This window comes from Stegastes partitus, unplaced genomic scaffold (genome assembly GCF_000690725.1).
Source record: "Stegastes partitus isolate 25-593 unplaced genomic scaffold, Stegastes_partitus-1.0.2 Scaffold1193, whole genome shotgun sequence".
Lineage (NCBI taxonomy): Eukaryota > Metazoa > Chordata > Actinopteri > Pomacentridae > Stegastes > Stegastes partitus.
This window is the reverse complement of record NW_007578924.1, coordinates 60405-73545: the sequence shown is the minus strand read 5'-3', so window position 1 is coordinate 73545 and position 13141 is coordinate 60405. Positions and strand designations below refer to the sequence as shown.

Here is a 13141-nt window from a genome sequence, read left to right as displayed (position 1 = left end):
ATAGATAGATGGATAGATGGATGGATAGATGGATAGATAGATAGATAGATAGATAGATAGATAGATAGATAGATAGATAGATAGATAGATAGATACCTTTCGCAGGTAAGCAAACAGCTCATCATCACTTTTCACATGTTCTGGTGAAGGCACTCCGACCCTGTTGACCACCGTGTACACAGCTTCTTCATAAAGCAGGTCCAGCTACATGAAAGCACACTTCGCTTAATAACTACATTTTCAAAAAAAAAAAAGAAAGAAAAAAGGCCTGTGTTCTTTTGCCTTCATGCTTTCTGCTCTGCTGCACTTCAAAAGCAGTGAAAAATAACACAACCGTGCCGTTATTGGGAGCTTTTTTTTCTCTTCTTTTTAAAAAAAAATGTAATCCCTACTGAAATACGATGAAAACAGAAAAAAAAAAAAAAAAAAGCAGAGCCGGAATACCTCTGTCCTGCTGATTCTGTCAGGGATAAAGGCCTGGTCCACGTGCTCCTGGGGCGGCGGCACTGTGCAGGCCCCTCTCTGGCACTGTGAGGGGACAAAACCAGTTTGACCAAAGCAAAACCTGCCTTCCATAAAGATTGTGTTGAGTGAGAAAGTGAGAAGCAGAGCGAGGACAAGCTAAAGTCACAGTAAGGTATTATTTTTCACCACTTAGAAGAATGGATCTCCAGTGATTTTCTTTAGAAGAGAAAGTATACAGATTGAAATCCTCTACAAAAAGGTAAAACCTTGAATCAAAACCTTATTGAGTTTAAAGTACAGAAAGGAAAACTACTCGCTCCAATCAAAAGCAACATCTATTCTTATAGGTGATTCATTTATTTATGTTGTGGAAAGCTAATTGTGTGGACATGTTTTATGTTTCCATGACAAACACTTTGCTTTTTGCCTATTTTTTACTCTGCTTACATGCAAACTCTCCGCAAACACACGAATAAAGCATCACTGCCCAACTGTGGCAGTGGGAGAAACTGAACATAACCATCGCCAGAAGCTTGTCACAGCTGAGCTTCTAGTCTTCTAAACACCCCGTTTGACCCGGTCCTTCTGTCTGCAGACGTCACAGTGGCCATGGCAATGGGTTGAATGACAGCGCCGAGGCCTACTCACTACACATACTGTACAGAGTGTGTGACAGACGGAAAGGTTCAAGTCGGGCGGGGGTTACCTCAGCCTGGGCTGCCCGCATCATGTTCTCCTGCTTCTGCAGGATGGCATTCATACGCTCAAAGAACTCCACACTCGCCTCTGAAATCCTGCCAAAAAGAGGGAGAAGATTGACAAATAATCACGTCTAAAAATAGAGACGGAAAAGCGAGTCGAAATGCATGTCGCACTATGGTATACGCCATCTGATCAGTTTAACACAGGAGTATTTATGGTTGGTAATTAAAAACAGCAGGATGTGGTGACATCGGTGGGATCAAACTGCAGCCTGTTTACAGACACTTCTGAGGAGCGTCTGTCAATACAGATGATCTGTTTCCTTCTTATGGTGACCTACTGGACTCCATCTCCTGCGGTTCAGTTCTTTATTAGTTATCAAACCTCAGCTTGTCTCTGGTGCTAAAAAAATAAATAAATAAATTCAACATGCCTGCACTCTGCATGAACCATGTTAATCTAATGTGATGAGTGGGGCCGTGTGCAAAATGCAAATGATGATTTCTGTTTCCTCCAGGTGTGAGTGAATCCCCGAACTCCCGCCGGCCCCAGTTGTCATGGTGATACAGGCGCAGTCAGGGAGGGAGTAGCTGGATGAACACCTTGGGAATCCCCATCACCACCACCACCGTCGCTCCCACCTCTTCTTCCTCCCAAATCTCTTCAGGGACATCTTCCTCCCAGCCAGTATGGAAATCGCAGCGGCTCTGATGTAAGCTGTAGCAGAACCGCTGGGATCGGCCATGCTGTCTGCCTCCTCATCCCCACCAGCCTCGCCCTCCCAGCTCCCACCTCATCCCTCATCACTCAGCCAATCCCCATCACATTATGCAGTCCACAGAGGCCTTGACACGCTTCTTTATTAGCATCATCACATCCCAGCAGGCGTGTGGCAGCCCATCCCAGCACCCACTGACTCTCACCAAGGTGGGGGAGCGGATGGTAAACCTACGAGGTATTGATAGAAACTAAGGGCTCCACGCTGGGAGAGCCTTGGAGGTGTTCAGTGGCATCAAGCCCAGAAAAACTTGAAAGAATAATGTATTTAGTTTGGATAGATGAAAGCTTACATTATAGTTAATTCTCCCTCCCCAAAAATGTGCTTTGTGTAAAAAAATACACCACGCCACAATTCTTTCATCAAGTTTTAAGCTTAAGTCTCCTTGGTTGTTTTTTGGTAGTCGGGTTGCAGCTAAGTTTTTACATACGGGATCGACCAAAATGCTTTTTATAAAGTCTGATATAGATTATTATAATAGAAGCTGTACAATCATAGGGACAGGCTAGCGATATTAGAAACAGAGACTTGCAGTAAAAATAAAAATTCTGGTGTCAAAATTTAGAACGACAAATTCACACACACCAAACGGTTATGTTTTTTATGTTATGTCTTTTTAATGACATTTTGCACATGCTTAATTAAAACAAACAAACAAAAAACCCCAACTTTTTAGCATTTACCCTTCAGTTATGACGTTACTCATAGTGTGTAATCAATCAGATACATCTGTGGGCAGGTCGCTGTTGTCATTTTATTTTTACCGGAAATCACTTTTTAAAAGCAGCAGTACCACAATTTTTGAGGATCAGATGTAATAATCGGCATGGCTAAAGATTGATTGATGCCAAAAAGATTTTCTTCAAGGTTGTTGGTTCATAAAAGGTCTAGAATTCATTAATCATCAACTTTGCAAACCCCTAAATGACTATTAGAGTGTTTGATGTGTCCTCATATCAGTCCACAACCCAAAGATATCCAGTTTAAAGTTTTATAACACAAGAAAAACATATTTAAGATGTTCAAACCAGTGACATTTGGGTATTTATCTTAAAAAAATAAGTTAACCATTAATTGATAATAAAAATGCTGAACGTACTAGTTTTGAAAACATTTTATTACCACTAAACTCTGTGGTCATCATTCCGTGTCCTGATGACAGTGCTTTGAATGAAATAGTGTGACATTAACCACTTAGCTCTATGCTGTTACAGCACACTTCAGCTGCACAAGCCAAGAGCTCTGGCTGGTTCACATTAAGCATTACAGGAGACTTTCTCATGGCGGCCATTTACTAATGAACTCCCATAATGCTCTGTGTTTGCCAGCATGGAGTTGCCAGTAGTTGGAGTGTGCGTTTCCCTCAGGTCGCTATAGCGTTAAATAGTAAGAGGCTCCACCTGATGGTGCAACCAGGTACTACAGCTAATGTGCTTTATTGTTATATCTTTAACTGGCTACATTATTAACAACAAATAATCAGATAATGATTCATCTTTAGCATTAATAACTGACTACTAGGTCGATGCTAAAACAAATTTGCATCAACTCAAAGTCTTTACCTTTCACTCTCCCTGGTGCATTTGTTTATTTTGCTAGACACAAATCACAACCTAAACTGTTATTCTTTTCTGAAACTCCTCAGTCAGCGTTTGAAAGGCTTGAAACCACAAAACCGAGTCGACAATCTGTGATGACTCCACAAACAAGCCCTGCTCCACTGACAAGGGATTGGGAGCTTTGTGATCTGGAGCTTACAGTTTTGATTTGTACATACAGTGCAAATACGCTTAATTTCATGGTAAGACTTGTGTTTTCAGACACTCAATTCTCCCCGCATCCGTCTTCAATCGTCCAGGGCATTCTCGTATCCAGAAATCTGTCCCTTCTTCTGTCAGTCAGCTTGAGGATTTGTCCAGACAGTCTGGGATCTTTTTGTTTTTCCTGTTTCTCTCTCTTTTTCTCTCTTTTTGGGAAAACGTGATCACGAGCATAAATGATGCCCAAATGATGCAAATCCAGTCAATTTTGATTTGATACATCACAGGAGGAAAAAAACAAAATGCTGATATCTTTCAACCTCTCTCTCACACACACAGACACACACTTGTGCACACACATGGCGCCAGAATAACAAACTGATTTGATGTTGCTAGGAAACAGGTCGTTTTTGTTTTGTTTTTTTTCCTTTTAAAAAACTCGCTTTATTCTAATTTATTTTCTGAATTCGCTCAAATGCTTCAATTATGTTTTTCTGTCTAGGGGGTAAATCAGCGGCAAAGGCGATATAAAAACATGAACACTCAGAACTTCTTTTATCTGGGATAATATGTTTAAACATTGCTAATTAAGAGTGTGAAGGTGACGGCCCCTCACGTCAAACTTCAATATAATATGGCAGTGCATGCATAGTAATTAACATCGCAGACATCACTGTCATCTGCAGCATGAAAAACAATGTGACGTCTGCATGCATTGTAATAAAATAAGATTTTTTTAATCCCATTCATTGTGCTTGTCACCGCATAATGCGAGTCTGCAGCTCTTATCATAAAGGAAGACCTCTATGACAATACAACACAGAGGGATGTTAGTTTTACTCTAATTACACATTTGATCAAGAGACAAAACATTACAGGTGGAAAGGCATCGTGGTGAAGATATGATAAGAAAAGCTCTGGTTGAATCTCTCTGATCAGTAACTTACAAAAGAAACAATCCAGCTGGAACTACTGACAAGCACAACAGCGGTTTGGTGTGAAACTACTTGAGTTCTCTTCGGTTCTTCACAACTGTCTTCCACAGTCTTTAATTCCTCACTGAGTTGATTAATAGCTGACTGAGGAGTTCATATTTATTAAAACAGGCCATCTTTAACATGATCCCTGACTACAAGATTATGAAACCATTTCCTTTATGTCTGTTATTCATCAAACTATATAGTATGACAGCAGTGCTACAACTAAAGAGTACCTGTGTTAAATTAAAATAAGTCGTGGATACATCTCACACAGGTAAAGTTAAATTAATATAGTGGAAATTCCTTTCTTCAAACCTTGTGTGTGGTACGTCCGTTACCACGTCCAAAACCAAAACCAACAGTGACCTGATCCTGCTTTGTTTAAATAGCCAAAACCTGATACATGTTCATATTTCTATATTTCTGAACATTTAATATGGTCTTGTCCACGTTGCCTTGACAGACAGGAAAACTGACATGTTAATTAATAACTGGGGAAACTCAACTCAGCTGATGAAGAAGACACATCAGTAAGTAACAGTGTCCTCCTGGGTGATGCATCCATTCATTACAATTATAATAGGTATTTATGTACAGTGGTGGAAGATAATATCAGATCTGTAATAATGAGTTTAAAGAAGAAGCAATATGGCAGTAAAAACAAACAAAAAGAAAACTCTTTGAAAATACTCTCTTAAAAATCCTAGAGTGGGCTGCAAGGTGGATCAGTGGTTAGCATTGTTGCCTCGCAGCAAGAAGGTTGCCGGTTTGCGTCCCTGTGAGGACACCCGGGATCTTTCTGTGTGGAGTTTGCATTGTTCTCCCCGTGCAGCGTGGGTTCTGTCTGGGTTCTCTGGCTTCCTCCCACACAGTCCAAAAACATGTTGAGGTTAATTGGTGATTCTAAATTGTCCATAAGTGTGAATGTGAGTAGGGCAGGATGATATGGCCAAAAATATTTATCACAATATAAATTAGAAAATTTGCGATAACGATATAACTGACGATATAACTGACGCGAGACAAAATACTTCAAAACTGCACAACTTTATTGGTGCAAATAAAGAGAAAGAATTATTTCTTTTCCATTTAGCAAGCAGCTGTTTTTTATGCGCATTAAAGCTATATTGTACCAAAATCAACAGTGCATAAGTTGTAAATTGCTTGCTGACAATTTGTTTAATCAAAAGGCCTTGAGCTGACAAATCCTGAGCATAACAATGCATTATATCCACAAACGTAAAGTAGAGCTGCGGGCGAATATTCAGATCTCAAAATTGCCATGTGGACACCACCACAACGACTGAATATTCCGATATTCGGGTCCAGCCCTACTGTGTCGGTCAACGCACTGCATTCGTCCTCCTCCTCGGTCGTCGGCATGAACGAAAGCAACGGCACTGCGCATGCGCATTTCACTCTAATTTTATCGCGATATTTCAATTTCATATCATCCCTTAACATTACACCGGTATTACTGTGCACGGTATGATATGGCCCAGCCCTAAAGGTGAGTGTGCTTGGTTGTCTGTCTCTAAGTGTAGCCCTGTGATAGACTGGTGATCTGTCCAGGGTGTCTCCTGCCTTCACCCTAAGTCAGCTGGGATAGACTCCAGTACCCCCACGGCCCCAGTGAGGATTAAGCAGTGTATAGATAATGGATGGATGGAAGTTCTACAGTAAAAGTACAGGTTTAATCAACAAAATGTACTTCGTCCTCTGAACCTCAAAACCTTGCTACAGTTTACACAATTCATCATAGCTACATAGCTAACTTTAAAAACCAAAAGAATCTTTAGATTTTCAACTGTCCAGTGGTCCTTGAACTAATCTTTGGCATGTTGTTCCATTGAAGAACATGACCAAATATAGGCTTAAAATCAATATATTTAATATATTTATTCTCAGTGTCTAATGTGAAAAAAATGAAAGAAATACATCCTTTCAGTAAAAATCTAAAGATTCTGTCACCCTTTGTCCAACTGTGAAGCCATTAATGACATGGCTACAACCAACAGTCACACAGCAAAAGTTTAGGGACTCTGGCTCAGCTAGGCTGAACTGTAGGCTGAGTTTACGCTGAGCAGAGAGTAGGCACGTATGAAAACAAATTCAAAAGTAGCAGTAAAATATCTACAATATCTGGAGCCACCATCGTTTTTTTTGCAGTATAGGTAGCACCTGTGGGCAAAAATTTTGTAAATGCTGATTCTATGTTTTCTTATTTATTTGCAAAAAATACACAAGGTAATCAAAAATAAATAAACAAACAAAAATGTGTGATTTATGTCAACTTTTCTGAACAACAGGGCTCGTATATAGTTAGGAAGGGAAGTAGTGCTTCCTAACACCTACAGTGCCTCCATAAAGCATTCACCCCACTTGGAAGTGTTCCAATGTTATCGCTTTGAATTGTGATCAATTTAATTTGGCTTTTTGAAAAGAATTTACATTCAAACAAAGACTCTTTTATGTCAAAGTGAAAACAGACTTTATTGTTGAAGCCCAGGCGTCACTCCTTTTAAGAAGTTGTGTCCGGAAATGAAAAGAACTAAGTATGAAGAATTAAATTACATTATTTTGTATAAATCTGTTGTCAATTTGACATGAAAGACTCTTTTTTTGTTGTAAATTATTGTCCAAAAAGCCAGATTATACCAACCATGATTTCACGTTGAAAAGCAATAAAAGGGGAAATCTTGCGAGGAGGGCGAGTACATCTTATCGGCCTTATATTTTTTAAAGAAATCTACCTTCAGTATGACGCCACAGACCGAGTAGGATTCAATCAATGAATTACACGTAACAGTTTTTTAATATATTTTTTTTTTTACTGGATTTGTTAACGTTAAGAAGAATCTAGAATAATGCCAGCCTTGACTGCCTTTGCAACGGCTGTCACTCCATGTGCATCAGGGATTTCTGCTTAATTCATTCTAAATTGATTGGGCTATTCAGCATTATTAAAAAATGAGAGCCTTGACACAGTGACACCGAGGAGTCAAATCCATTAAAAGACACCACGGCGAGCTGGGGATTCAAAACACAGTGGAGTCAAGTGTGAAATATGAAGCTCACCGCTGTTGACAGACACGGAGGTAAACACTGAAGTAAGCAAGAATAATAAACCATCATTTTGATTTAAGCATAAATCCCTGCAGGTTATGCTGTATAACCACTCAAGCGCGTCTCTAACGCTGTCTTGTGCATTTCCAGAGACTTAACAAGCAGCTCACATAGAGGTAAAAACATAATTTGCTCGACTGAATTAAAAAGTTCACCTCCGATGTGCCAGTCTGCTCGGAGGGGCTCGGCGCTGAGAGCCGGCTGCACTGGGTCAACAACTGTGGACGGAGCAGCCCAAATCTACCCAACCTCATTTGCAAATTCTCAATTAAAGTGGGAGTGAAGGCAGGTCAGCAGCAGCCTGAATGGATAACAAAGATCAACCGCCTGCGTCTAATGATGAGTGCTCAGGGTATGTACGCAGGAGAGGCTCAGTGGTAGAGCTGCAGCGCCAGAGAGCCGCCGCTGGAAATGAGACGAAGGTGAGATACCGACGGCTCGAAACACGCACAAGCAGATTTGATTTTAAACTGCATTGAAAAAAATAAGATTATAAACTATAACCATACTGACGGTTAAATGTACTAAATTATATGTTAAATAAAAATGTATAACAAATGTGCCATAAAGTCATGCATAGGTGCAGCGCTAGTGTTTCAAACCTACATTTATCAGTGTTCACCACAGCATCTGAGGTTATCTTCCACGTTAAAAATAGACATGGTTGTCATTACAAGTATAAGTTCACATCATGGCAGCAGCCTGTGTTTAGGTTGCTATAGAAACCATGGGTTCATACTATTACTTTTGGCTTCAGATGAAGCTTCAAAACAGGACTGGAAAAAAAAAAAAATTATATATATCAGCTGACTGTTCACCTGAGAAGCTTTGTTTCATTGAAGAAGGCAAGTAAAAAAAATTGAAAAAAAAAAACAACAAAACAAAACTAAGAAACCCCCAACAAAAAAAAATAGAAGAACAAAGCATACCAAGCACATATAATATATACCAATAGTCCAGTGTAAAGATCCATGCTTGCATTTTACATTTAATCTAAAAAGAGTTCATCTTTATTTGGAAAGACAATAATTAGATTTGTCTAATATCGGGTGGAAAATAATCATTATTTCCATCAATGTGGCAATTATTTCCTTAATTACCTTGTAACATCTGAAAGAAAATGCTTCTTTAATCCAATCCCAAACAGTCCAAAATCCAAAAATGTCCAATTTACTATCATTTACAATAAAGACAAACAGTAGCTCGTTGCATTTGAGAAGGTGTGACTCTAAAATCTGAAATCTGAAATCAAATGGAGCTTATGTGTTAGTTCAGACTGGCACAGAGTCAGCTCCACACTCACCACATCGCTGCTACACCACCCTCTACAGATCGGCAAATCTCCTCCTCCTCCCCAACCTTCGGTGATCAAAATTGATATCCAGCACAGCGAACGAATAGTCGGCTATTAGGGTCTAGCCCTAGAGTTTGCATGTTCTCCCCGTGCAGAGTGGGTTCTCTCCGGGTTCTCCAGCTTCCTCCCACACAGTCCAAAAACATGTTGAGGTTAACTGGTGATTCTAAATTGTCCGTAGGTGTGAATGTGAGTGTGCTTGGTTGTCTGTCTCTAAGTGTGGCCCTGTGATAGACTGGTTACCTGTCCAGGGTGTCCCCTGCCTTCACCCCAAGTCAGCTGGGATAGACTCCAGCCCCCCACGACCCTAATGAGGATTAAGCTGTGGATAGATAATATATGGATGGATAGATGGATGGATGGATGGTTGTTTCTCATATTGTGGGACTGCAGAACATAGATGGTTCATAATTGTACCTTGAAACTGTGTAAACTAGATTTTGTAAAGTGAGGACCACTTAAGTTGGTCTCCTTGTTTTTGTGTTTATACTGTATTCATCTGAACATTGTGAATTTAAGGCTGTGCCAGGGGGGTTTGTCATCTCAGGGACTGTCTGTGTCATGTTTGCTCAGATTGTTCAAAAATTTCCCAGGTCTGGGATAAACAAAGTATTTTCTATTCTATTCTCTTTTTTGTTCCAGAGCATCACTCCAGAAGAGTCGTTGTCAAACTCAAATGCATGTGATTCTGAAATACAGTTGTGACTCAATAATCTGACACTTAATGTAAAACCTTCTTTCATGTTGGATAGCAAGGCTGTCGGATTGTCAAGACGGAGGTCGAGATACAAGGAGGGCTTGATGCTTGAACAGCCACTTCCACCCAAGGGCTGTGCTACGATGGGGTGGAAGTGGCCGGAGCACACAGGCAGTGCCTGGCTGCTAATGCCAGTTTAATTAGCGGTCACACTTATGTTTCCACCATTGCTGGCAGCGGGGGCGGGGGCTAGGGCGGATAGCATACCACCACAACTGTGGCGATTACATTGTAAATGTGTTGGCTCTGGTTGGACAACTACTTTTTTAAAAACAACTTTAAAATCGCAAGATACGCTCCACCGTTACCATCTGTGGCTGCGTGTGACGTTGTCGTGTCCTCTTCTGTACATGTGGGACACTTCTGGGTCGTATGAAGTTCACACAGCAGATCACATACAAGTCAAGTTTAATTGGAAATGTGAACGAACTCTCAAAAAATTTGATTTCACAAAAAATCCAAATTGAGCATTAAATCCTGCAGTCTGTATGGTTTGTTGGTTTGTTAAGTCAGATAAAACGCTGCTATCCTTATCTGTGACATAAAATGTCATGTCGGAGTCTGAATCCAAGGCTGTTGGTATGTTAAGGCTATTTTTAATGTGTTCCATTCGTTTTTCCTAAAAACCTGTCGGATAGCAAGGTTTTCAGATTGTTAAGGGTCGGAATGTCAAGTCACGACTACAAATGGGTAATTCTGAACTCTACATGAATGTGCCTTTTTAATAAGTTTTCTATATCTTTTCTCACATCCGGAATCAAAGCAGGCATTCTACTGGTCTGTAGCAAATGTTGCTTCATGAACCCTATTCAGGACTTTGATGTTGCCATATATAGAAGGTCTTTCGGGGTCCATTGGACCCCAAGAAAGAATATGTGCAAAAATATTTGTTGGCATTCATTATAGACTTTTATACTACGTTTATTCAATTTTCTGATAAGTTGACATATTTTAGGTTCCAAATGCATGACAAATGTCCCTCTTTTTATATTTAAAAACAAATCTTCCAAAATAAAAAAAATAAAAAATACCTGTCACCTAAATCAAAAGACCCCAAAAAGTCCTGAATAGGGTTGAAACAACTGTTGGGTGAATATCATTTATCTTGTTGCAATGCAATGCACAGGCTGTGGATGTTGCTTTAACATGTACCACCTGAACATTGTTGTAGACAAAGAATTCCCCCGATAGCAGCTGCTGCCCCCAACAAGACAATGCGACCTGCCTAGTCACTTAAAGTGGCTCGAGGAACACGACTAAAAGCTCAATCTGATCCTGCATTCATGAGATGTGCGGAAACAATCAAAAAAGGCCCCTTTGTTTCTTAATACACACACACTTCATGTATACACGCTCATAACTACGTAAAACCATGCAAAAGTCAATTTATGTACATTTCCATTCACATACACAAAGAACAAATTCACACGCTGTTTTTGGATTTCATCTCCTGGTTTGCCTCGCAGGAAGATGCACTTATCGCTCGAGTAAAAGCAGCAGTCTGCTGTACAACACTGCACCCGTCTGCTGCAGGAGACATTTGGACATCAAAATCATGTGGTGTAAAACTCATATAACAAGAAAGCAGCATTTGTGATCCCCTCAGAGCCTGCCTGTGCATGTAATAATGCGGTTTATGTGTCCTTCGGGGCGGTGGGGGGGGGGGGGGGAGAGGCAGCTTGTGAATGGCCTCCTCACAGCTAGTCACAACTCTAGAATAAATGCCACACAATTAAAACACTGCGTTGACAAGAAATGATGACCTGTGGCTTCAGCTGGGCAGCCAGAGGAAAACAAATGAATTACTGCTTATGAGTTTGTGCCGTTATTTTGGAAGGGGATGTCATTATCATTCTGAGCAACCCAGATTGCACTTTAATCTCCAGCAAAAGATGCTCATTGTGAAAGCTTTTACTTCTCCTAAAGGGCAACAATCAGCCAAATCTATACTGTATCTACAATCTATGTGTCCATAAACAGTAATGTACCCATAAACAGGCTGGTTTGTGCTCAAACTCAGAGAAGGTTTAACTTGTGTTTGACAGTGATGCCTTAGATTGTAAAAGCAAAAGGAGAGTTTGTCACAACCGTACTTATAATAAGACACAAATTTCCCCACATTTTCTCAGGTAAACTATTTACAGGCACGAAGGTACATTATTTATAGAATGGTAAATGAAAATCCACCTCATGAAAAACCACGTGAATTTGAGCCCAGCTATGAAGTCATGCATGAGGTGCGTGGACAGGAAGTAACTCACCTGCGAGGTAAGGGCTCGGGACAGTGCGTGAGGGGGCTGCTGGCGGTGGGAGGCGGCTCCCGTCGACTCCTCAGCGACTGGCTCCTCTGCACCTGCCTCAGCACACTACTCTTCAGGTCCAGCAGTGTCGTCATGATGTTTCACCGGCTGACCAAGACAAAGAGAGCAGACGTCAGGACAGCGACTCCGGCTTCGACTATGCATTGCCTGCGTCTCTGAGCTCGGTTCTTCCATGTGTTCTCAAAATACATTTAATTTCTTCCGTGCTCTTCATTAGCCTTGTAATGCGCTTGGTTCCGAGGATTTTTTTTTTTTTTTTGCTCTAATCAGCTGAATAATCACCCTCTTGCACTTTTAACATAATTACATTCTATTCTATTTTTTGCCTGAACCTGACTCATACTGCAGGATTCATCTTCCACCTTTTAGTCTGGTCAGTAGTGAGTCAATCGACAGATATTTTTGAAATCTCGCTTAGAACAAAATATGCAAATCAAGAGGCTCTTGAAATAGAGCTTCAGGCGGTGATGGCAATGTCACAAAAACAGTTGTATCACTGAGATGAAACAGCTTGAAACTAAGTGAGTAAACCGAGGAAGACTTAATCCGGCCTATACGATGAACAACAGAAGACTACGTAATAACAAAGTGCTCTTAAAAACCCGACAGTGTCAGTAAAGAGAGACGATACGGGCAATGATAATCCGTGAGGGTCGTGACCAGTTTGGATTTAAAGCATCTGTGACCATGTGGTATGTGTCCAAAACCGCTAGAATATTAAGACTTGAAGATCTTTTTAAACGTCTACTGCAATGTGGGCTTGCAGATGGCAAACTGTTGGGCTAATTTTAGTTGACAAGTTTATGGTTGGTGAATAATGAGGAACTCCACAAGAGGTTTAATGAGAAGCACATTCAGTAATAATCTTTGCACCTTCCTGTACACCAAAAGTAATATT

General features: G+C 40.5%; 1 protein-coding gene across 1 annotated transcript in view; it reads right to left on the bottom strand.

Annotated features, from left to right (window-relative positions):
- The window catches only part of baiap3 (BAI1 associated protein 3), a 30093-nt gene extending 17776 nt beyond the window's left edge, over positions 1-12317 (bottom strand). Inside the window, exons 1-4 of the mRNA XM_008297132.1 lie at positions 12184-12317; positions 1172-1259; positions 445-528; positions 97-204 (exon numbers count right to left, since the gene is read on the bottom strand). Of these exons, the coding sequence (XP_008295354.1) occupies positions 97-204; positions 445-528; positions 1172-1259; positions 12184-12317 (414 nt within the window). The remainder of the gene's footprint in view (positions 1-96; positions 205-444; positions 529-1171; positions 1260-12183) is intronic.
- Between the last annotated feature and the right edge of the window lie 824 nt (positions 12318-13141).